The following is a 26,378-nucleotide window of genomic DNA, read 5'->3' on the forward strand; positions in this document are numbered from 1 at the left end:
TGTATGGACCTGGAAACACCAAGTTTAAGCTTTATTGTTTCTTGTATTAGGGCTACTAATCCAAAAAGACATTGGATTCCCTTACTCCGATTGCCATCAATGTTTTGGGTTGGTATGTTCTATTTTGAAAGATTGGGCAACGACAAAAATTGTGTCTAAAAATTTTTTGATCAAAAAAGATGAGATCCTTCAAGGAGAACAGGTTGAATTTGCATCATGCCACTTTCAAACGAGAACCGTTCAAACCAAAACCCTCAAAAGACAAAATTCTTTCAGAATTCGTCATTATTTAACCGTCATAGATTTGGTTGGCTCCAAACCTTGGATGAAAGATAGTAGCAGCAATTACAAAATTATTACCATCGCAACAGCTATCAATAATTGTGTCAATAATGATGTGACTCAACAATGCTTAAAATAATCATTTTAATCCTGCCAAACATTGAATGTTCTGAAAAGAACCAAAGTGTTTTGTATCGAAAACAAGGTTGACTCAGAAGCAGCACTACTTTTTAACTAATTGCCATGATTTTAAGGTTGCAAATGATAAGACTGCGCAAAAGTTGTAAAAAAAGTAGGGATACTTTCTCGATCAGTTGTGTCATCCTTAGTCCAGGGACCATGCTAATCTTCTCTGTATCGTTGCCAATTTTGATATAGCGTCTCTCGAGGAGACTTAGTAATGGTTAATGGTGTTGGGTGTTGTCAAAAGAAAATTTGAAAAAAAAATTGCACATTATGGTTTGTATAAATATTAGTTTATGAAAGGGTTGAAGAAGATGCACCATGCTCCTCAAAAGCTAATCTTGTGTTCGTATGTGTCAATATCTGTTACAGCTAAATAGTACTGTAAAGGATATACATGGGGTGAGTCTGTGGTGTCCACAACTTGATCATTTGGTGCCTCAATAAAACAAATGTTCGTTTTGCTGGTTTGTGGTGGATTGAAACAAGTAGGTGACTTGTCTTGATCACTTGTATTCTTGTCATGGTTTTGTATACAAGACACATTAGTGTTCATTGGTATGGTTGTGTACACCAATTGTTTGGTTACCATTCCATGGGTTGCAACCATGTCCATAGTAATAACTCTTCCATCTTCCAATTCTACCGACCCATTTTCATTCAAATCCTTAATTTTAATATTAGAAATTCCATAGTGAGCTAGTTTTTGTTTATCAAATCCACTTGAATTCACTTCCCGTATGCATATATTCAATACTGTCTTTTCAGATGACTGTGCTCTATTATTATTCCATACCATTGTTGTTGGATTTACAAATAAATATAAATGAATCTTGTTATTAATTGGATATTTCAAAATAGAATTCTCAATTAATTTGTTTTCCTTATGTTGTAAATGAGGTTCAATAAAGAGAGTTTTATCTTTGAGTTGACTCGTTTCAAAGAATTGTCTATTTCCATGTTGATCAATTTCAATAAATATCATTGGAATCTTTTCATAAAAGGTTTGAGTAATTCTAAACATGGTTTTAATATAATGAATTAAACCAGTGGGTCCAATCACAGTGAGAAATGGAATATTTCGATGTTGATCATCAGATTTAGTCTTTTTCATTAAAATATAAGATAATAATCCACACAATCCATTCACATGAGTATTTTTCATTTGTGTAATGATAATGACTTCAATTCGATTGGGTGGTAATTTGTGTTTCAATAAAATGTGTTGAGTACCTTCTCCAACATTGATTAATAGATACTTGTTGGAACTTGTTTGAATGAGTGTTGAAATGTGGATGTGGTGGAGGAGATGGGGGTGGTGGTCTGAGAATGTTGGTTGTGTCAATGATGGTTCGAATGGTGGAAATGATGATGATGACGACGACGACGATTCGAGTGATGGAAATATCTTTAAATGTTGTAATTGTTGAGATAATAATTCGGAATGACTACACTGGTCATCATGATGATGATCCGAAGAGTCATTGGTCATCATGGAATGAGGAAGGCTCAAATATCGATACAAGTAGTGTCGAACCATTTTTTTATTACCATCGAACAAGGTTTAAAAGACCAAGTGTCTCAATTCTTTACAATTTGATTCAATACATCATGAATGGCTCATTGAAATTGCACTCGACCAAAATTCGATCGAGCGTAGTTCAAACTTACCAACCTATGGTAGGGTTTCCATGATACAATTAAAGTGGATAGAGTGCAATGGATACAAACACATTGAGAGTTTGTAACACCATTCACTTCATTCATGGCCGAGTCAAGACGATCGATAATATTTCATTCTATTTGCTGCTCAATAAATTCACTCGTGTACATGAATATTAATTTTAAATAAACATCATCCATGTAAATATATTCAAAATCTAGATATTTAGATGATTCTTGATCGGTAGTGGTACTATGATCATTGATAATGGTATTATTATTATTACTATTACTGCTATTACCACTATTACTACTATTACTACCACTTCTATTTGAACCACTCCTTTCCATTTGATAACTCACTTGATAAATATTCACATTCTTTGGTAATAAATAAATAATACTTGTTGTTAAATAATCTCTAGTATATCTATAGATATCAATACCATTATGAGTATTATTATTAATTAATAAATCAGTTTTTAAATTATAAATATTAGAGAGATAATTCATGGTGCCATAAGGTGGTGCTAAGAATGCAATGACTTTATATTCTACTTGATGATGGATCATTTCACATTCTTCTTGGATGAGATTTTGTAACTTGTTCTTCTCTTCTATTAAATATTCTTGAATTATTTTGGAAAAGGTTCCTTTTCGAACATGTTCCATATAATCTCCATGAATTAATTTCATTTTACTTTCATTGCATCCATACACTTTGATATTATGTTTACAATATTCTAATTTAGTATCAGAAATATCACATCCAATGACTAGATCTATATTTGGTTGTAATAGAAATTGTATCATGTTACCACCACATCCTGTAAATGCATCAATGACAATAATCTTGGTGTTGAGAGGACGTGTTGTTGTTGTTGTTGATGGTGTTACTATTATTTGAGGTGTTGTTGATGGTGTTGTTATTATTTGAGGATTGGATAGAGTCATGGATGTTGTTCTTGTTTGAGGAATGGTTTGAGGAATGGTTTGAGGAATGGATTGAGGAATGGATGGATCATTCATCCATTCATGATGGTTGTTGTGGAGTGAATCATCATCATCCTTACTCACTTTGAAACCCAAAGAATTAATTTTCTCTGCAATATATTTTGCAATACTCTCTGGTGTAACTTCATACCATGAAGTGGTATCTAATTTTATACCTTGATCAAATTTAGAAAATAATTTGTGTCGTTGTTTCATGTATTTATCAATATTAATTGTTGGAGAGATAAATGATGAATCAACAACAGTAGTGGTAGTGGCTGTGGCTGTGGTAGAGAATGGATCATTAGAATGAGTCGTCCTGTAAGAATGAATCAATGGATTCGATGGAGTCATGTTAGAAGAAGAATGTATTGAATGATGATGAACGAATAGACTATTTTGTGAACAATGAGTGTCATTAAGATTGGCAAGAGTTGATTCATTTCTCTCAATCATTGGTGAACTGATGCATGATAGAGCACTGCAATATAATTTAATATCTTTACAATGATTCATCACCATTTGTGAAATGTTAGGATCATTCATTTCAAAAATTTCCAAGATGAATTCAATACTTGATGTAAAATATTGTTGTATTTCAAATTGCATTCCATTTAAATGATAAACTAAATAATTATCATCTCCATGATATTTTGATTCATCATCCTCTAATAATAATTTAATAAATAATTTAATATTAATTTGATTATTTTCTAATAAATTATTTAAAATTGAATTATGTGAACAATCAAGTATGGATAAACTTTGAAGAGAATAATAAAGAGTTTGAGAGGATTTAGTGATTGGATATGGAATGGATTGAATGGAATGGAAGGATGATGTTGAGAGTGAACATGTTATAATTTCAGTGATGGGTTTTAAATAATAATATTGAGAGGGACACAATGTGGAAGGATGATTCATTTCAAGTCCGGTGAAGAGTATATTCTTAAAGCTTGAAGCTGATTGGGGCAATGTTTAATGTCCGCGATTCGATTTTTTTTTTTCGTTTCTTGAAAACTTACAGTACATACACCTTAGCTTGCTGTTTCGTTCAAGTAAAATCTTCATCGTTCAAAAAAAACATTCAATCTTCTTTTGAATTCATCCTATTATTTTAATTTTCCCAATATTCAATCACAAAAGAAGTTTGTGTATCTTTATCCCATCTCATCACTCACACACACTCACACATCATAGAATGATGAAACGAAAGAAAAATGAAAAACTCACTACTGAAGCATCATCACAAACAACAACAACAACTCGACTCGTACGACAATTCATTTTGTCCAAATATTCCATTCCTCTCAATGAATTTCATTCTCTACCCGATGTATCGAAAGGAGATGAACAAGTTCATGAAATGGAGAGTTGTATTGGATTGAAATTTTCATGGCTTTGGTTCATTCTCTTTTGGTTGGGTGTTGTGTTGAGTTTAGGTTCATTATTGTTTCTTTGTTTTTGGTTCGATTGGTTCAAGGATCGAATTCAACACAATCGAATTTATAAAAAGATGAATCATTCTAATAATACTACTACTACTAATACTGATATTGTTAATGATGATACTCCTACAAATAGTAATGATGATAATGATAATAATTCTAATACTACTAATAATAATCCCACTAACAATCCTACGAATAGTGATCATTTTGAAACACCATTATTTCAAAATACTTCGTTTCGTCAAGCAGATGCTGTTCTTATCAAGGCAAAAGAGACACATCAAATTACGATTTGCAAAATTGAACAAGTGAATGTGAGAGTGGATATTCAAACATTACATGATTCATTGAAACAACAATTACATCATACATCAAATGAAAGTACCCATACTATAGATTCAAATCCAAATACCCATACTATAGATTCAAATCCAAGTACCATTCAAGTATCCATTCGTTTATTCAAATATAGAAATTTAAATTATATTTACAATGATGAAACCGATCAATTTCAAAGAGTTCATCACAATACTCTCTTACCATTTGCAGATTTACATGATCATTTAACAAACTCTACAACCGAATGGCATGCAAGGAATGATTCTTCTCTCACTACTGAATGCAAACAAGATCATTCCCAAAACAGACATTTAAAGAAATCTCTATTTGGAGTGAATACTATTGAAACCAAAGTTAGAAATGTCATTTCTCTACTTTTAGATGAAGTCTTACATCCATTCTATTTATTTCAAGTAGCAAGTGTTTGTGTATGGTTGAGTGAAAATTATTACATTTATGCAGTTGCTATTGCAGTCATTTCTTCAATAAGTTCTCTATTGAGTATGTGGGAAACTAGAAGTAATATGATTAAATTACGAGAAATGACAAGTTTTCATTGTGGAGTGAATCGATTAAATACATGTAGTGTCAATATGAGAATGACTCAAAGTAATAGTAGCAGTCAAAGTAATAGTCAGAGTAATAATAGTAGTCAAAGTAATAATCATAGTAATAATCATAGTAATAATCATAGTAATAATCATAGTAATAATAGTCAAAGTAATAGTAGTAGTCAAAGTAATAATAGTCAAAGTAATAATAGTCAAAATGATCAACAGACTTTCAACAAGAATGTCATTCATAATCCGAATAATAGTCATAATAATCATTTTAATACTTTTTGGACTCGATATCATTCTAAAAAAAAAGTACTAGTGAAACATCGTATAGATTCGACACTCTTATTACCAGGTGATTTCATTGAAATTGAAAATGAAATGATTTTACCATGTGATTGTGTACTTGTTCATGGAAGTGTCATTATGAATGAAAGTATGCTCACTGGTGAATCTACACCTACAAAGGTATGTGTACATGCATGGAACTGTTTATTATTCACACAAATTCTGAATGATAATCTATCACTGAATGGATGAATGGGTGGTGATAATCATCTATCACTGAATGGATGAATGAATGGGTGGTGATATAAATTAACACAGAAAGTATCAATTCCAAAATCAAATTCACAAAAAGAAGTTTACAATTCAAAGCGTGATAAGAGTCATACTCTCTTTTCAGGTACTCAAGTCATCATGACAAAACCAAGTACATTGAATGTTGTTGATGAAATTACTCACCACAGTGGAGAAACAAGTCATAATAAGGAAATAGTTATTGCAATGGTTACTCAAACTGGATTTCAAACTGCAAAAGGAAAATTAGTTTTATCTATTTTGCATCCAAAACCAAATCAATTTTCATTTTACAGTGATTCTATGAAATTTTTGTTATTCATGTTTTTATTTGGATTGGCTGGAATTAGTTATAGTTTATATAATCAGGTAGGTGTCGTGTTGTTGTGAATATGTGTGTGTGAATGTGTGAATGTGAATGTGTACAATTACGATTACGATGGTGATGATGATCGTGATTTGTTCTTTTATAATGACATGTTTATACTTGTGATAATGATCATATTAATATTTTCAATGATGATTACAACGACGACGCACCACACACTATTTGACCAACAATATATAGGCTATTAAGAATGCACCTATTCAAGAAATGATTACAGGATGTTTTGATCTCATTACTACCATTGTACCACCTGCATTACCCATTGCCATGACCACAACTGTATCATTGGCCATTTCAAGATTAAAGAAAAAGGTATGTTTTTTTGAACAACTACTAGTATGATAACCATTATGGAATGTGGAATGAATGAATTTAAATGTACATTGCTTGACCATCCATACATTATTATTACATCACTACTACTACAACCATACCCCATACATACATCACTACATATTGAAATATTATGTTCATGATTGAAATATTATGTTCATGATGTATATAGGGAATCTTTTGTATTAGTCCTCCAAGAATTAATGTGAGTGGTCGAGTGAATTTAGCATGTTTTGATAAGACCAATACATTGACAAGAGATGGATTAGATTTACATGGAGTGGTAGAAGTGAAAATGACGAAACATCAAAATATGATGATGATGAATGGATGTATTAGTAGTACTACTCCAACTAGTCCAACTAGTACCACTACTCCAATCAGTAATGATGATCATATTAATCCAATCATTAATGATCATTCTACTCCCAAAATGAATCATTCTACTCACAATATGAGTTATAACCACACTTCACAATTTTCATCTCTTATCAAAGATAAGGATTTATTAACCAATCTTTCTTCTTCGTCATTACTCGTACAATGTATGGCCACATGTCATAATTTATCCAATGTATTTGGCAAGTTAGTAGGTGATCCATTAGATGTGAAATTATTTGAAGCCACTCGATGGAAATTATTAGAACCTATTGGAGGAGGAGGAGGAGGTCATAATGCTACTACTATTAATACTACTACCAGTACTACCACTACTATTAATACTACCAGTACTACTACTACTATTAATACTACTACTACCACTACTACTGATACATTACATTCAACAAGTCCGAGTTCATTGAACCAGAATTCTCACCACACCATCATTTCATCTCAAAATGATTCTATTCAATATTCAATTCTCAAAGTATTTGATTTCAAATCAAGTCTTCAACGAATGTCTGTCATTGCACAAAACAAACAAACTGGAGATTTACATTTCTTTGTGAAAGGTTCAGCAGAAATGTTAAAAACACTCTCTCATTCTGATACCATTCCTAATGACTTTTCACAAGTCTTGTATAAATATTCACATAAGGGTTATCGAGTATTGGGATGTGCCACTCGAAAAGTCTGTATTCGAGATTTGTTATTCATTTTAAATGATAGTAGTTTGGATTCTACAAGGTCTAACAATGATGACACAAGACAAGATTCTTCAAGTCATCATGATCTTTATCAAAAACGAAGAAATGAAATTGATCTCTTAATTTCTCAATATGCTGATAAGTTATTAAGAGAAGAAGTAGAATCTAATCTTTGTTTTCTTGGATTAATTTGTATGGAAAACAAATTAAAACCAGAAACACCATCAGTCATACGAACTCTTAATGAATGTAATGTGAGATCAGTAGTGATTACAGGAGATAATCCATTTACAACGATATGTGTGGCACGTAAATGTGGAATTTTACAAAAAGGAAAGACAATTTATTTATCTGAATTTAAAGAAGAAGAAACAATGAGTGGTAGTAATGACAATGGTCATACCAGTGGTCATACCAGTAATCGTAGTAGTAATCATCATAGTAATCATCATAGTAATCATCATAGTAATCATCATAGTAATCATCATAGTATATATAACACTGTTGGTCATCTTACAACAAGTCATACTCTTCAATCCATCAATGATGACCATCCCTCACCACACCCTCCTCTCACAACTATTTTAGGAAATCCATTGAAACATTATCTTCCACTCTATGATCGAATTGTTTGGAGAAATGTCGATGATCACAATGCACCAGTATTAACAAGTCGTGAAATAATGACCATGAGTTTTAAAGATGAAAATTATGAATTAGCTGTTATTGGTGAAGTCTTTGATCGTATTGTATTGGCACATAAGGAATATATTGAACAACAAGTTCGTACGAGTATTGATCATTCCTCCTATCATCCAAGAGCTCTGAATAGTACCAACATACATCCAATCAACAATCATATCTATGTAGATACAGAGAATCCATCTCTACTTCATAGAATATTAGCATCGTGTCAAATCTATGCAAGAGTTTCACCTTCTGGTAAAATGAAAGTGATTGAAGAAATGACAAAAATGGATTACATGTGTATCATGTGTGGAGATGGATCTAATGATGGTAAGTCATTGAATCATGGCATTAATGGAAGAATATGTTTATTCTTTAAACTTGATGATATTCCTATGGACCTATGAACGACCTGACCATCAATCAAACATGACTGAAATTGTTTTCATCACACCCATATACATGATTGAAATTGTTTTCATCACACACTCGTTCAAACAAACACAACCATTCAAATACCACCCTTGCTTCAAACACACACACACACAGTGGAAGCACTCAAATCTGCTCATGTGGGTGTGAGTTTATCAGAAGCTGAAGCATCCATTGCAGCTCCATTTACAAGTATTCAAAACTCGATTCGATCTGTGGTTGAAGTGATGAAAGAAGGAAGAGCATCACTTTCTACAAGTTTTCAAGTCTTTAAATTTATGGCACTCTATTCTTTATTTGAATGTAAGTTGTATCTTGCATTAGAATATTTTGAATATTGTTGTTGTTGTTGCTGTTGTTGTTGTTATTGTTGCTGTACTACTTTTTTGATGTATATATATATTTGATTGATTATTATATACTACTACTCTACCATGACCACTACGACTTGGACTACTATCATGACCATTACGATTGGTTACTTTGATTACGTCTACAATGACTTTCAACTTGCTATTTTCCACACATACATGAATCAACTCTTCATCTTATATATGACGCACCACTCTAGTCTTTGCTGCTGTACTCATTTACCGTCAAAATGCCACTATTGGTGATTTTCAATATCTCTATATTGATCTATTTATAATTCTACCCATTGTTTTATTACAACCCAATACAAGAGCTTCAACAAGATTGAAAAAAGAAAAACCACCTGAATCTCTCTTTTCTCGATTCATTCTCGTGAGTTTATTGGGTCAAATATTTTGGGGTTTTTCATTCATGTTAGGAGTATTCTTTGAAATTTTGTTTAACTCAAAATGGTATCGACCAGATCCAATACGAAAAGATCCAAAAGATAATATTGTGAGTTATGAAACAACAATAACTTATTTGGCATGTTGTTTTTCTGTTATTAATGCTGCAATTACACAAAGTATTAGCAAACCATTTAAGAGAAATCTTTTCACTGATAATTTTATTTATGTGTTCCTTCTCGTTGTGTTGTATTTATTTACAAGTTATATTTTATTTGAACCATGCTCTTTTTTAAAGAAGGAATTTCAATTTATTGGATTTCCAATAGATTTTAAATTGAGAATATTGGGTTATGGATTGGCACATTTATTCATTACCTATCTATGGGAAATGATACTCATTTGGAAATATCCATTTAAAAAGTTATTGAAATCTCTTACTTTTTATAATTTGTTGAGATTGATACATGTTGTTGTGTTTTGTGGATCTCAATCATCGATGATGGCATTGGGAAATCATTGGCTCTCTCGTATTCTAGTTTCATTAATGAGAAGAGAAAAAAGAAAATGGAAAGCTTATAAACAATTGAGAGAAAATCTTGGAATTCCAAAAGTGAGAGAACGATTGATGGAAATGAAAGCAATTGAGGAGCCAAAACCAATTTATGGTGTCCATAAGAAAGCGTTGATCTATCGCTCAGAAACACATGGCTCTTCTACCAAAGAAGAACAAATGTCCTTGTTGGCGTAATGAAATAAATCTCGCGTTTGTAGCAAAGGGAGTGCATTGAAACTCTGGAACCTGGTTACAAAAAAATTCTAAAAAAAACGACACCGACGCGTTCTGTCATCCTTGCTCTTGCCATCATCATCACGGCCTTTCTACTCAAATCAAGAACAACACCACTCTTCTCCATCACGAGAGAGGGAAAAGAAATATTGAAAAACTATAACCATCATTTACCAACTCCGATATCCTCCCAACAATTCAGAATGAGAAGTTTCTTATTTGGAGGCTCATCCTCTTTGGATGATAATGACACGACCAGTCTCGATAATTTTAAATTTTATACCAATGCACTTCGTTCTCGCCCACAAGGAGATTTTATTGATAACATTCATACCAATTGGTTTGGAGATTTTGATTTATTGGAAGAGCATCATGGCTATATTCAATATCTATTTCCAATTCGATTACAAGGCTTGAATGGCTCTTCTCAACCTCTCACTAAAAACGAGGCTACTCTCATGCGTGGTGATCCAACCATCAAGGCTCGAATTATCAAATCCTATCGATTGATGCTTGATTTTTATGGTTTGGTGTTGGAAGATGAAGTCAGTGGAAAGATTAGTAGAAATCCAGTGACCTATAAGAGAAGATATAGTCACTTGAACAATTCATTCCACAATTATTTGAGAATTACAAGAATTTTGAAATGCTTAGGAGTGACTGGATTTGAACATTACAAACCTCACTTTTTAAATCATATGGTTGTTGAAATGTTTAAATACAATAATTTGATCAATGCACGTGATTCATGTATCAAATTTTGGTTACCAACCTTGCGAAGAAGTCAAGATTTGAAATATTTTGATCAATTAATTGAAGAATTATCGAATGGAAAGAGAAAGGTTGACAGAAACGGTAGAGACGGTTATGGAGATGAAGTCAACGATCAAAGGTTTGTAATTTCTATGTATTATTGCATTTCGAACCATTTCTCTTCTAACCTTGACTCTTTCACAAAATAACAGTTGGCAAACACAATTTTATGACAGTGGATACAATATTGATTATGCCAATGATTCCTACTTTACCTCCAAAGATGTTCTCACACACTCTGTAGATCCCTATGCTAATCTCAGACATTGAGAGTGTGAATCGAGAAGAGCGTTGTTGAATCAAAGCATTGGAATTCCAATCTCAAGAATTCAATAAAAATTTGAAGAATTGAATCAAATTCCGAAAGCACACAACTTTGCTTCCGAAAAAAACAATGAGCACCGACATTTGGCCAACTCTTCTCAACGATTTGAGAGACAAGATTGAAATTTCGAAACACGACAAGTAGGTGTTGTTCAAGCTGTTGTTGAATCATCAACATTGATGATGATTTAATTAACATTCGTATTTATCATTCGTTACGATTCTTCATGAATATAAAAATTCGCAACTTTTTGCCACAAACACAGACCCAATAGAGAAAAGAAACAACTTCTCATTGATGCTTTGGATAGGGTGTTTGATGAAATTAAATCAGGAGAGTACAATTATCCAAGTACTATTCTTCAACAACATGCACCAACGTTGTTCTCTATTTTTGAAGATATTCTCTCTCACTTTGATGATTGGTCCTTCAAGCAAACTATTTCATTTGCTCTCATCCACTTTTACTTTACTTTTTCAAAGGATGATTTACTCAAATTATTAAAGACTACAAGCACGACAGAGCAACCAGAACATCATCAGCCAGGTTCGGAACACCAAGTCTTGAAACATTTGCTTCACAACATTACAGACTCTAAAAGAGAAGTCCGAGATGCTACTGCTCAATCATTGGGTGGTCTTTCCAAAGTCGTTGGTGTGGATTCATTTCTTTCAAGAGAATTTGTGTTGGACATTTTACAACACCCAAAAAAGAAACAACCAGAGGAGCCTTACAAGGCTGTTGAAGGCTTGATGAACACTTTGGGATATATTTTAAAGAATTGCACCATGATTTCTCGTGATGATTTTGAATTTATCATTAATATTCTATTTGAGCACACGAGTGATCAAAAATTTGAAAGTTATTCCTCGTATGTGAGAAGATATGCTGTCAGAAGTTTAACAAAAGCATTGGAATCGCCAATCATTCATGATATGAGTGTCAACATTCCTTCCCTATTAAGCCAATTTAAAAAGGTGATATTTGAAAGATTCCATGATCTCGACATTGATGTGAGAAGAGCCAATGGATTGTTATTTTTGAATTTCATGAAAATGTTAATCAATGATCAAGATCTATCAAGTCGTCATTTGTTTCAACAACCCATTAGTAGTACTACTGCATCTATTACTGCATCTAGTTGCACAATTACCGTTTCAAGTATTTTAGAAGAATTAATTTCTCTCACTCACTCATCACAACCATCATGGCAATACCAACATGGTATTTGTCTTGCATTTGAAAGTATTTCCAAATCAGTGAATCTCTTGAACACACTTTCTTCTCAACTTGTTTCAACCATTAATTCATCTCTTTCTAAAGTATTGACAAGTACTCCAACAGCAAAGCATGACAAATCAGCATCGAATCCCAATGCTATTGCTGGTAAAACTCTTTGCAATTTATTTATTACAATATTCTTGATGAATACTACTAATATGGATTGCAATAACGCTGAACAAATTCTCTCTCCCTATTGTCATGGTGAGGAAGGTATTCTTTCTTCTTACTTGCAATTGATGAAGGACAGTATTATCTTCATGTTGAAGAGTGATGATCCTCTCTTACTAGATGCTGGTAATTATAGTGTCATTCAATTACTCTCCAATGGATCTCTTCTCATTCAAATTATTCAAAATTCATTTTTAAATGATTTATTATCATTGGTCTATAAGAATACATTCCATGCCTCATATCCGATCAAATCAGGTGCCATGCTTTCTTTGAATCGAGCAGTACAAGTCTTCTCGTCTACATCTTCTGAATACTCTCTTCAAGATTTAATTACTCAATTGACTGTACATGTCATTTCAGTATTAATAGAAGAATCTAAAAGTACAAATTATGAAGTGAGAGAATCTGTATTCAAAGCCTTTGAAGATTTATTTATGAAAACTAAAAATATAGAACCATGTACAAATATGGAATTGAATCAACAAATATTCCAAGTATTACAATTTGGTGCTACAGATACAATGAATGGTTCAAACAATTCAGATTATCCTAGATGTGCTGCTATTCATGCTCTTTCATCCTTTTTAATATATTTGAAACAAGAAGAACAGAAATTCTCTCTTTTGAAAGTGATTCAACTTGTTGAAAAGTTATTGACTAGTCCTAATCAGGAAATGGTGATTATTATTGCAACATTGAAATTAGCAAGAGTTATTGATTTGTATTACAACGTGGGTCATTCTACTATCAAAGATTCACTTCAATCTCTCTATGGCATTATCATGATTTTATCGTATCATGGTGATGATGAAATTAAATATTCTGCACTACCATTGAGAACTTCATTGATTGGACATGTGAATCAAGAAAAGATTCTTTCGATTTGTTCTTCTTTGAGTGAACATGCATTGAATCCCAATATTGTCGATGAAGAAGAGAAGAGAGAAGCAGCAAGTTATGTATTGAGATTTTTAGTGAGTTTTTCTGAAATGTTCATTCAAGTCATGAAGGCTCAATCACTCTCAACAACGACAGGATCGAACTCTCTTTTGAAAAAGTTGATCACTCTCGTTGGACATGGTCTATTATTAGAAGACCATCGAGACTCACCAATCATTCAAGCGAATTGTTTACTCTTTTTGAGAGTATTGAGTCAAGTGATTCTCTCTATTGTTGAGGTCAAGTCTCTCGACCGGACGAGTACACGAATTTTACAAACACTTGTTCAATATTTGGTCTATTTATTGGCCAATCATGTGAAGAATTTTGAATTGGATGAAGAATTATTTGAAGATAATGATGATGAAGAAGAGGAAGATGAAGAAGAAGAGGATGAGGATGAAGAAGAAGAAGACAATGAAGAAGACAACTTTAAACTTCCTCAAAAACCATCAAAATTCAATGCTCATCGCGCCAAAATTATTATGGATATTCTTGCATCCTTATTGAATATTCTTTCAAAGAAGAAACAACACTTGGTTGAAAATGCTCTCAAGAATCTCTGCACTCAATTCAAACCACAGAATGAGACCATACTATCATTTATCATTCAATCTTTATCATCGAATTCTCTTTATGAATTATTGAAAGAAATCATTCCTGTACATACTCGTAGTACTAATCCATTAGAAGAATTGATTGAAAATCATCAAGGAAGACTCTCTTCAGATATTCTTGTTCAAGTACAAGAATTATTAACTCTCAAAGATAGAAGTGAATTAGAATCTGACCATCACGACACTCTTTTCAACATTGAACATTTTAATGATTATGGTTTTTCATTGGGTGAATATCGTGATGGTATTACAAGTGCATTCCATTCAGAGAATGTCATTATTCATGCACTGAAGAATGAAAAGGAATTGAATGAAAAGAATTTGAAATCTCTCATTTCTCATCTCATTGAATCCATCGAAGAAGAAAATATTGAATCGATTGAAAAGTATTCTTTTATTTTATATGAATATTTGTGTCAGAATGAATGTAATGATCATTCACTAATAGATGATTCTATTTTCAGTGATTTGGTTGAAAATTACTTTATTGAAAAAGTACAAGATAGTGATGAGGAAATGATCTTGTTATGGTATTGGAGATTGTTACAAGTCATTCTCATGAAAACTCGAAATGAAGAGTGGAATTTAAAAATTCAAGAATTATTTTTACGAGATGATTTCTTGAAATCTCTCAAATCACAGAGTAGTGTGGTTTATGTGATGGCATGTTCATGTTTACTTGAAAGTATTCAATTATCTTGTAATGATGATCATCACTCAACAACCCTCAATACATTGAAACAAATTGTGAGCGACATGATCGTTGATGAAGATATTGATGAAGGTAAATTCATGATTCAATACATGTTGCATCAAGTACCATTTGCATTACCACTCCCAACACCAAAAGTTGATTCAGTGAAGGCCAATGAAACATTTGCTCCAACTCAATCCAAGTAGAGTGATTCATGAATCACGTGTGTATGTACTATCGAGTCGCTTTGAGGCTTGATTTATATCTCATCCTTTGTGAAATTGCACAATTGACTCCAAAGAAAGAGATGACAAAACAATAAAAATGATGCCACTCATTTCCGAAGACGTTTCTGTGACCTGTAACACTGAACCACAATTCAAGACTGTCAAAATTCCAAATGGTGATTCATTTCCACCCTACAACCAACTTCAAGTTGATGTATCTGGATCCTGTGTGGTGTGTTCAATAACGTATGCTTTGAATTTAATACTCGAGGAGGAGAAGAGATTGACATTGGACAGCGTTTTGCAATTATCACTCAATAATGAACTATTGTCTTCAAAGGGAAATGGAACTCACACAAAAGCAACAGTTGAAATTGCAAAATTATATGGCAATGTGGAATGGGGTTATTTTGGATCTGATCCAAGTGACTGTGCTTCTGACAAGATTGGAAGAGTGTTTCATTCTCGATCTTCTACCGACCTCTCATCATGCGAATTTGACAATGGTTATGATTTGATACGAAGTAAATTGGAAAAAGGTCTTCCAGTCATTGTTGGTATGAGAATGAATTTATTGACCTCCACGAATGCAGATACCCATGCTGTGGTTATTACTGGAATTGATGAAAATAATTGTGTCACTATTGCAGATTCATTTTCTAGAATTGCAACTAGAAAAGGGTCACCCGTTCATGGTAAACCAGTATGGACGAGAAATCCAGGAATCTATGTTGCTACATGGAAGGAATTTGATGCGAGTTGGAATTCGAGAGATGATTACAACCTCAATGAAAGTATTGCAAACGATCCTGCTTTTTCAAATTTTAATCCAGAAGAAGAAGGATATCGATTTTGGATGACCATAGATCCTTTCAATAAATAACTTTAATGACTGGAATGAAAAACTAATGATTTCAAAATATATAGAGGTTATGATTTTGGAATTTCATTTCTCTGAGGCGTAGTATTTCAGAAACACCTCTCTCTCTCATTCAAGGCTCTTGAAATAATTAATAATATCAGTTTCCCATTCTTCGCATTCAACTTCTACATTTCCTTCCGATTGATCGCCTTCTCTACATTCAATCAATGGATTTCTATTGAATTTAGATTTTAATAATTCTTTGAATTGCCTTGAGGCTTGTTGATAGGTGTCTTCATAATTTGAATTTCCATTTCCGAAAATTGAATATTCAAAGTTAGGACTCGTAAATACTGAAATAGCCTTTTGAGTGGATGTATAATCAGAAAAATCACTCATGGATGAAGGTGGAGATCCCTCCAGTGAAGTACTAATCACAAATAAATATAAAGTTGGATGTTGAAGATAGGATTGAGAAAGATATTGCTCGAAATTCTCAATAGAATCACACTTGATGGTGAGAGAAGATAATTTAGATTTCAAATTTTCATATAATTGATTTGATAAATATTCCGATGTGCCAGATTGTGAAGCGTAAAGAATGATGATGGTTTGAATCGAGTTGGACATTTTTTTATTAATATGGAGATTGTCTTTCGGTGGTTGTTGTTGTGGGAAACTAGTAAAAAACGATACTGTTGAAAGCATAAACAACTATTTTGTATCCACCAACAACCACATCATGTTCCTTCAAGGCTTGATTTGCTTTATATTTTCTTTTATTACCAAATTATTCCAATTAATATTGGAAAATTCGATGGTTCGAATGGTAAATTTAAAAAAAATATCAAGAACATTGAATTAACATTTTTTTAATCCAACCAACAACAATCGTAAAACCCAACCAACAATAGAAATTATATCAACAACCATGAGTACTTCATCGGAGTCGAAGGGTGATTTTGTTCATTGTGCGTGTGGGTCTCTAGCACAACTCCGAACCACAAAGAATGGAGCGAACGCAGGAAGAGAATACTGGGGTTGTGCTCGAAATTTCAACGACCCACAACGATGTAAATTCTTCAAATGGAATGATTCTTCATCCAATAATTTTAATCATTCATTGACAACCAACAAAACACCGTATAATTCCGATGCTAGAAAGAGTAATAGTAGTAGCAATAGCAGTAGTAGTAGTAACAACAACCACACAACCTCCTTGTCGGCAACATCCTCTTCCGACAATGATCAGGCTCCTCTTTGTCCTCGGCATCACATTGCATGTATACAAAGAAGAGTCGTAAAGGAAGGACCAACGAAAGGTCGATTGTTTTGGACATGTACAGCAGCACAAAATTGTTATTTTGAATGGTGTAGTGAAGGAACAAAACCTGCAGCTTATTTAGATCATCCATCCTCATACCGAGGTGGTGCTTTTTCTTCAATAACCATAGAGTCTAACATCAAGTTAGGTCCTCCCTATATCATTACCTTTCAAATTGTTGGAAGTAATATTTTACAACAAGCGAACAAACAACTCAAAGATCGACATGAAACACTTTCTATTCAAAAAGACAATTACGATTGTATTTTAATGACCTTACCCAGATTAGGACCAGTGACCAACAAGTTGGTGAAATCACTCTATGACTTGTTTGCAAGAGAAAAGAAAATTACAAAATTTAACGATTTGGAATTTATTATTCCACTCACAGAACATGCAACTCTAAAGAAGTTATTATTGGAAACTCGTGTAGATGGTGCTCAGATAATCATTGTTGATTTTCCTGAAGGTACAAAATTACTTTTAAATCATTACCCAGCCATTGATTTATCCAATGTAGATGCACTTTGTGAAGAGTTAAATTTTAAAGAAAAATTACCTAAATATGTCAATTCAAAATTAAGACCTTTCCAAAAACAAGGAATTGCATTTGCAGTGAAACGAAATGGTAAAGTACTCTTTGGTGATGAAATGGGAGTAGGAAAGACACTGCAAGGTTTCTCAACCATGTATTACTTTAAAGAAGATTGGCCACTTTTAATCATTTGTCCTGCATCATTGAAGCACAATTGGGGAAAAGAAATTGAAGATTGGTTTATTACAGGTGAACGTGGTGTTCATTCAGACATTACCACTGAGAATATCAAAATTATTGAAAATTCAAAACAAATACCTGATGGTTATATTAATATCATTTCATATACAGTTGCTACGAATATGCTTGCTGAGAAACCTCAAGATGAGAATGATGAAAATGCAATTTTGAATGGAGTGAAATTCAAATGTGTCATTTGTGATGAAAGTCATTCCCTTAAAAACTCTGGAACCAAACGATCTCAAAAAATAGCACCCTTCTTACAAAAGGTCAAACGTCTCGTCATGATCACTGGAACACCTGCACTGAGTAGACCAAAGGAACTCTATTCTCAACTCTCTCTGTTGTTGGATCGAGAATTTCGATTTACAAAATCAGCCTTTACCATTCGATATTGTGATGCTAAAGAAACTCTAAACTATGTCGATGATAATGGAAGTTCTAATGTGATGGAATTAAATTATTTACTGAGTAGAACAGTCATGATTCGAAGAAGAAAAGAATCAGTCCTATCTGAATTACCACCCAAACAACGACAACGAGTTTTATTAGATATTGATGCAAAAGATTTGAAACGAATTAAATTTTCAGCTGAGAAAATGAAGAGTGCCGTTGAAAAGATGAAACATGCCATGACCAAAGAAGATCATTATCAAAACAATTTTGAAAAGAATTCTGAAGTATTTAGAATGTATAACATGACAGGAGTTGCTAAATTACCAGCTGTCAAGGAATACATTACAGAAATGATTGAGAATACTGGAGATTTGAAATTTCTTGTATTTGCCTATCATACAGAAGTATTGGATGGTATTGAAGAATGTGTGGCAAAGGAACTTGCCAAGTTTTATAAATTGAAATTGAAAGATTCAGAACTTGAAAAGAAGATGAGAGGTATGTTTGAAATTTTTATATTCCATTGGAGGGTATATTGTATACATTTCAACTATATTCATTCATTATATTCATTCATTGCATTCATTGTATACATTCATTCATTATATTCATTGTATGGATGTTCTATTCATTGTATTTATTCAACGATATGGATGTTCTCTCTTTGAATTTTATTTCATTCAACGTATATATGTAACTTTTGATCGATTTATAATATTATTATACATATATCATTCAAAAATATATGGATATCGAATCATCATGTGGTCATACCAATATTAATATTAGGTGATTATTATATTCGAATTGATGGCTCGACAGATTCGAGTAAAAGACAAACACTGGTCACGAATTTCAAACAAAATGGTCATTGTCGAGTGGCCATTCTCTCCATTAAGGCTGCTGGTGTTGGTTATACCATGACTCCATGCAGTACAGTTCTATTTGCAGAATTATATTGGACTCCAAGTGATTTGAGACAAGCAGAAGATCGAGTCCATCGAATTGGTCAACAAAATTCTGTTCATATTAAATATTTATTAGGAAAGGGAACATTTGATGAATATTTGTGGCCCATGCTTCAAAGAAAGTTAGATGTGGTTGGAAAGTCTGTGGATGGTGAATCACATGTTGATGAAAATGTACAACAAGTAGAATTTGAGAGAAGAGAAACATCATTGAAATCTCAACAACAACGACGAATGACTCATAGTGAAGAAGAAGAAGAAATAGCAGAAATGTATGAAAATTTTGAAAAGAATCAACAAGGAAAGAAGAAATTGATTCATGAAGATAGTGATGAAGAGAATTCTAGAATGAGTGATGATGATAACAGTGACGACTTGGAGTCTCCAAGAACCAAGAATCATCACTCGAAGCAAGTCACCAATCGTAACAAGACACTCGTTCCTATGAACAATACAAGTAGTAGTAATATTACTTTGAACGTTGATCGTATGGTAGTAACAAATCATCAAGAACGTAAACGTGGACTTGATATTCTTCGACAATTGATGAATGTACCAAAGAATGGTGATATTTCATCATTACCACCCAATGTTAGAGATGCCTTGATGATGAGTCCTGAACAACAACCATCATTGAATGATTCATCAAAAATCTCTTCACAACAGTCATCATCTCTACTCAAAACACTTTCCTCACTCTCGACTCGAGAAGGTTCAAAAACTTTTAATCGTTCATTTAGAGATGATCAAGAAGAAGAGCAGTTTGATGATGATGATAGTAGTAGTACAATTCTTGCAAAGAAATCCTTATTGAAAAAGAGAAAGTATCGATCAAAGAGTGACGATGAAGAGAGTGATGTGCCAGTGGATGATGCCATCACACACCACTGCACCTCCTCTTCCTTGTTACCACAAACTCCAAAGAAACAAACAACAAGATCGACCATGATGAGAACAAGTCCATTCTTTAAGAATAGTCATACATCCTCCTCTCAAAATCGAATCATGACTCAACTGTATGATCAACAACAAGTGAATGATGATCAAAGTGAAGAAACGACATCTAACAATCGAGTGGAAGAGACGACGATGGAACATGTGGATTCACTCGTTACTCAAAATGACTCATCCAGTACTACTGCTACTCTATTCAAATTAACCAATGCTTTCAAGAGAAGTGCACCATCCACAACACCTTCGAATTACACCACCAGTACTACGACCACTGTTGTCAATCCCTCAGATGCAACGAACAATCTTCTAGCAACAACAAGAAATTCAAATATTGTTGGGTTCGTGAACAACCTTTCAACACCTCCCTCAACGCATCGACCATCTCCTCGTTTATTAATGAATGGAAATTCTTTGCCAAACGTAACTACCACCACCACAACTACTCTGGCCACTCCGCAATTTACTCGTCCTCCAATCACAACCAGTTCCATTCCCTCAATACCCAGCCCAGTCGGAAATAGTACAAAATCATCACCAACAAATGGATCAAGTTCTACATCTTCAAACTTGGCACAACTCTTTGAAAAGTATTCGTTCAAAAAAGAAGTTGGAACTACTAGTACTCCATCCTCAAATAAGACGACTCATTCTCTTCAAGGCAAGGGAACAACTCCACAAACGAAACAAGTACCAACATTCACACCTCCTGTGAGAGCACATGCTTCTCCCAATACCAGTGGTAGTAGTAGTAGCAATAATAAGGCAACTACCTTCAAAACTCCATCTCATTCAACGATGAGCCACTCCCCAAGTAACGTTAGTAGCACTCACCCCGACTCCAATTCCAAACAGCAGAATCGATTGGAACCTGAGACAAAGAAGATCAAAACATCGAACAATGAAGAACATTCTAACCACCAAGCAGCACCCCTACTTGACGATGATTTTATCCTGGACGATGATATTCTTCCAGATATCATTTAAAACACTATATAATGAATGCAACCTTTATTTGCAACACAGTTCACTGACGTAACTTAATCCACAAGCTTGGTAAATAAAAAGGCTGGAACGTGACAATCCAATACTTTTTGGCTAATATTTCCATATTTACAAAATCTTTGAACAAATCTCAACATGAAAATAACATTATCAGGAATGCTTGCTCCCTTCTTTTCAATATTGATTTGATCTGTATTGGCCCTGATATATTGTCCAATATATGCCAAAAACAAATGCGTTTCGCTTGAATGGAATTGTCTTAAAATGGTGTAAATTCCAATAATGAATGGAGTACCATCAATAATATCTCCCTTCTTCTTGCTCACTAAACAATCAATGCTCGAAATGTATGTGAATCTTTCAATACAATACAACACAAATAAAAACATGGTTACTGCTACGTGTTGAATATTGTTGTAGGTGCTTGACACTCCAGAACTAGTCGTCATGGTACTAGAAGTGTTGTATTGAGGAGTAATGTAAACCTTTTCAAAAGGTTGATGCATACCACTGGTCTGTAGATATTGAGTGAGTTCAGAGAAGATGGGGTTGTGCTCACTTGGATATCCAATCATGGAATTTGGTAATTGTTTCGTACTAGCAATTGAGAGATGAATACCATGTGGAGGTTGTTGAGTAGTGGTAGCACTCGATGAAGCAGCTGATCCTGTTTGAGCAATGGGTAAAATTGAAGATTTCTGAGAAACTTTCAATGAAGGTGTTGATAATTTTTGATTCAATTGATTCTTATAATGAATATCAAAATATCTTTCAACGTCCTTCAAAATTCCTTGATTGAGATTTGTCAGAGTATTATATAACGGCATGGCATTCAATTTACAAGTAAATAATAATTGAGAGGCAATGTGTTTTCTCAATAACTGACATGTTCCTACTTGCATGACATAATACATGAATACATGTGTAAAGAAAGTATTTGGAAGAGCACCCAAAATTTGTTCATAAGTTTTACATAATCCTTCAGGTAATGTATTGGGTGGTGTTAAATAATCTTCAAATAATTTGATATGTTTCTTGACATGATCATTCAAATGTCTCAAATATTGTTTCACAAATTGATTCAATAAAGTAACAATTCTATAACTCAACAAGAGATCTAATCCAACTAATCCATAACTTGAAATGGTTTGTTGTAATAATGAGAAACAGGTCAAACCAATAATTTCTTGTTTCACAGATTGATCGGATTGTTGTTGTTTCGCTTCTGGTACAACACAACTATCATAATCATACCATCCTGAAAGTTGTTCAATATAGACTGTTCTACGACTATCTGTATGAACTAACATTTCTACCATCAATCTTCCCATGAAATTTAATATAGTAATCGATTGCTTATCACTCATTTGTTGAGAAAGTGTTGGTCTAAATCTTGGAATTGGAATGACTTCGGATTGATAAAGAGATTGAAAATCAAACACTTTTCTCTTCAAATAGGTATTACATTCTTGTTCAACATTGTACATGATAATACGAGAGAATTCTTCTTGCCATAATTTCAAACCATAAACATGTACATAGTCTTGAATGTATTCAAAGGATCTTAGCATACCATCTAATTGAGAATATAATTTGGTGAGTTTCTCTTCAAATTGTTTGGCAGATTCAATCAATGAGACTGATTCCATCTTCTTGTTATTGAGTGAAGAATTGGAAACTAATTGATCAATGAGTTGATCAATACGATAATTGGAAGATGGTGAAGAACCTCGTTGAGATACATTGCCACTACCACTACCACTGCTACTACTACTCTCATGATCTTGTTGTTGTTGCTGTGGTGAAAGTCTCAATAAATCAAAACCATATTGAGAAGAAGTAAAAATTAAATTCGAGTGAAGAGCCAATGCAATTTGTCGAACCAATTCCTTTCGAATACCATCTTCGAGTAATTGTTTGGGATCAATTTCAACAATACCCATCAATGTCTTCTCCATGGCAAGTATACCCTCTGTATATTTACTCACTTCATACGTAGCACGTGATAAATCATAACGTTCATCGAGTTGAGAAAATCTCTTCAATTCGTTTCTTGGTAATTTGGTTGGTAATTCTTCTAATCGATTGGTTTGAACATCAATAATCTTATTCAAAATACTGAACATACTCATTGGAATAATTTCCAAAGTATGTCTCACAAATTTCACCAATTCACCACTGTAGTATTGAGAAACACTGACAATGTCTTGAGATTTTGCTTGAGAAATTCGCACGAGTGGTAATTCGAGCATGGTACTCAACTTTAAAAAAGTAGATCTCATCTTGATGATCAGGGATGGATCCTTTTTGATTCTTCTTTGCATGGATTTGACATAATCTCCAACAATTTCCCATGCATAAGAAATATCACTCACAATAGCAATACCAACCAATACACTTTCTCTAATGTTCACATAACGAATCATCTTTTTCAATAATAATCGAGTATCAGAGAGATATTGTTTCACTTGAAGAGATTGTTCAATTTGATGAAATTGTTCAACATCTTCCAACGCTGAAATGACTTGTTGAATTCTTCGACCAGCCAACGTAGAATCATGATAATCCAATTCACTAATTCTACTGCTCATATCGGAGAACCATTTTTGTAATTGTTCATCTTTCACGGGTGTGAGAGCCTTTTCACCTGAAAAATATTGAGAGAGTTCAATCATTCGATTTTGAGCTTGATCTTTACATTGAGTCCATTTAGCTTCTTTGGAATCTAACATTTCTTGGAACATTTGTTTCAATAAAAATTCAAATTGAGCAGTATTCAATAACAATAGTAATATTTCTTCTGGATTGGTCATCGAGCTGATCAATTCATTCACTTTCTTGTGTTGAGAAGTACGATGTAATAGTAACCATCTGAGAGTAACATTGCAATCTCTTAGACATGCTACTAATTTGTTAATATTGTCGAGTACATATTCCTCAATAAGAACACCCTCCACAAGGTATTGATTCAATTGATCAATGAGTTTTGGAAGAGATACATTGTGGAAGGAATCAGTTAAATTCTTGACATGATTCAATGTTACAATATTTTGAATAGCTAAATTTGCTGCTTTGAAATCTTTCCATACCACTGTTAAATCTACAGTGAATCCCATGTAATAGGAAATGACCCAGTTATCAGGAAAGTGTTTATCCACAATTTCTCTCATGACTGCCATTTCATGATTCAACATGTTGGGTTTAAAGTATAAAATGATATAAAGCATGGCTGCTTGAGTAGAGAGAGCAACACTTCGATGTTCTGGAAGTGGATAATAGGAAGTTTGTAAATAAATGTCATCGGAACGTAATCTACCAATGATCATAGAGACCACTTGATCAGGAAGTGGAAATCTATTGAAATAATCTGTGGGATAAGATTCAGGAAATGAAGGTGGACCACCCATATTCAATTGTTGCATGTTGGGAGAATTTGCTAAACTTGGAGAAGATGGTGTTGAAGTAGTATTGGATGAAGTGCTTCCACTACTGGATCCAGCACTGCCACCACCACTCTCTGAAGAATAATCAAAAAATGCTCCTCCAGAGTTTGAACCTACGCCATGGTGTTGATAAAAATATTCCCGATGTAAATAATAGGTAGAATCAAAGCCTGTGCTTCGACACAATTTGCAAACATCATCAATGTTCGGAATTTCACCAGCACCCTTGTATCTGAAATAAGACATGAGCATTCGTTCTCGTACCATACCTGGAATTTTCAAATCCAGTAACATGAGCATGACTCCATACAAATACAGAGATTCAGCTAACAATTGTTTACCATCTTGATTCACCAAAATAGATTCCAGTGTTTGTTGAATATAATATCCTTGATCAAGGTCGTTCATAAATTTAATAAAATCCTTATAGTAATTGTAAATTGCCTTAAATAGTGTGTAGAATCTTTCTAAGATAGGCATATGACTCTCTTTAAAGCTTTCATCCAAGTCAAGCAAATCTGAGCTAGATGTAATTCTATTATCATAGGCATCTTGATTTTTTAAATATTTAAAATCAAATATAATATATTGATATTTCTTATCATCAAGGAAAAACACAGGAGGAATGTAATGACTCAATCTCAATAACTCTGCAATAATGGCATTACCGTGAGCAACGAGTTGAAGCAATGTTTGCCCACAATGATTGGTTTCCGAGAGGAAGTTTATAGTTGAAGACATTTGAGCCTATTATTCCGGTCAAGAAGATAGAGAGTTGTACGGAATGAGAGATATTCGAGACTAGAAGTTCAAATGATATATGTGCACCTTTGGTGATGATGTTCGATTGTGGTCAAAAGCAAATAATAATAACACGATGATGCTGATATTTTCACACGCAACTCTCACAAAATTGAAACTCTTCCTGTTGAGAGATCGTGTGTTGAAAATATTTTTTTAAAAGATTTTTTTGCTTCGTTCCTTGTTGCAGGTGATGATGTCCTTTGACCTTGGCGCTCTCAAAAGAATTTACAAATCATGAATAATTAATAATTTAAAAAC

The 26,378-nt window shown here is 33.4% G+C and overlaps 9 protein-coding genes across 9 annotated transcripts; 5 read left to right on the plus strand and 4 right to left on the minus strand.

Annotated features, from left to right (window-relative positions):
- Positions 1-793: 793 nt before the first annotated feature.
- Positions 794-2,005, minus strand: C9374_003395 (uncharacterized protein; the record flags this gene model as incomplete). Its single annotated transcript, XM_044692918.1, has 1 exon — positions 794-2,005. One exon carries the CDS (start codon positions 2,003-2,005, stop codon positions 794-796), a length of 1,212 nt encoding a protein of 403 aa, XP_044549573.1.
- A 254-nt stretch (positions 2,006-2,259) lies between these two features.
- On the minus strand, positions 2,260-4,044 carry C9374_003396 (uncharacterized protein; the record flags this gene model as incomplete). The annotated part of the gene is made up of 1 exon (XM_044692919.1): positions 2,260-4,044. The coding sequence occupies one exon, from the start codon at positions 4,042-4,044 to the stop codon at positions 2,260-2,262; it is 1,785 nt and encodes a 594-aa protein (XP_044549574.1).
- A 277-nt stretch (positions 4,045-4,321) lies between these two features.
- C9374_003397 (uncharacterized protein) lies at positions 4,322-10,483 on the plus strand (the record flags this gene model as incomplete). Its single annotated transcript, XM_044692920.1, has 6 exons — positions 4,322-5,935; positions 6,074-6,415; positions 6,615-6,746; positions 6,940-8,872; positions 9,092-9,277; positions 9,546-10,483. The coding sequence occupies 6 exons, from the start codon at positions 4,322-4,324 to the stop codon at positions 10,481-10,483; spliced, it is 5,145 nt and encodes a 1,714-aa protein (XP_044549575.1).
- Positions 10,484-10,725: 242 nt separating this feature from the next.
- C9374_003398 (uncharacterized protein) lies at positions 10,726-11,605 on the plus strand (the record flags this gene model as incomplete). The annotated part of the gene is made up of 2 exons (XM_044692921.1): positions 10,726-11,414; positions 11,488-11,605. 2 exons carry the CDS (start codon positions 10,726-10,728, stop codon positions 11,603-11,605), a joined length of 807 nt encoding a protein of 268 aa, XP_044549576.1.
- A 124-nt stretch (positions 11,606-11,729) lies between these two features.
- On the plus strand, positions 11,730-15,571 carry C9374_003399 (uncharacterized protein; the record flags this gene model as incomplete). The annotated part of the gene is made up of 2 exons (XM_044692922.1): positions 11,730-11,800; positions 11,926-15,571. 2 exons carry the CDS (start codon positions 11,730-11,732, stop codon positions 15,569-15,571), a joined length of 3,717 nt encoding a protein of 1,238 aa, XP_044549577.1.
- A 118-nt stretch (positions 15,572-15,689) lies between these two features.
- C9374_003400 (uncharacterized protein) lies at positions 15,690-16,475 on the plus strand (the record flags this gene model as incomplete). Its single annotated transcript, XM_044692925.1, has 1 exon — positions 15,690-16,475. The coding sequence occupies one exon, from the start codon at positions 15,690-15,692 to the stop codon at positions 16,473-16,475; it is 786 nt and encodes a 261-aa protein (XP_044549578.1).
- A 105-nt stretch (positions 16,476-16,580) lies between these two features.
- C9374_003401 (uncharacterized protein) lies at positions 16,581-17,084 on the minus strand (the record flags this gene model as incomplete). Its single annotated transcript, XM_044692926.1, has 1 exon — positions 16,581-17,084. One exon carries the CDS (start codon positions 17,082-17,084, stop codon positions 16,581-16,583), a length of 504 nt encoding a protein of 167 aa, XP_044549579.1.
- A 301-nt stretch (positions 17,085-17,385) lies between these two features.
- C9374_003402 (uncharacterized protein) lies at positions 17,386-21,855 on the plus strand (the record flags this gene model as incomplete). The annotated part of the gene is made up of 2 exons (XM_044692927.1): positions 17,386-19,447; positions 19,739-21,855. 2 exons carry the CDS (start codon positions 17,386-17,388, stop codon positions 21,853-21,855), a joined length of 4,179 nt encoding a protein of 1,392 aa, XP_044549580.1.
- A 53-nt stretch (positions 21,856-21,908) lies between these two features.
- C9374_003403 (uncharacterized protein) lies at positions 21,909-26,057 on the minus strand (the record flags this gene model as incomplete). Its single annotated transcript, XM_044692928.1, has 1 exon — positions 21,909-26,057. One exon carries the CDS (start codon positions 26,055-26,057, stop codon positions 21,909-21,911), a length of 4,149 nt encoding a protein of 1,382 aa, XP_044549581.1.
- Positions 26,058-26,378: the final 321 nt, after the last annotated feature.

This window comes from Naegleria lovaniensis (assembly GCF_003324165.1).
Source record: "Naegleria lovaniensis strain ATCC 30569 chromosome Unknown tig019, whole genome shotgun sequence".
NCBI classification, from domain to species: Eukaryota; Heterolobosea; class Eutetramitea; order Acrasida; family Naegleriidae; genus Naegleria; species Naegleria lovaniensis.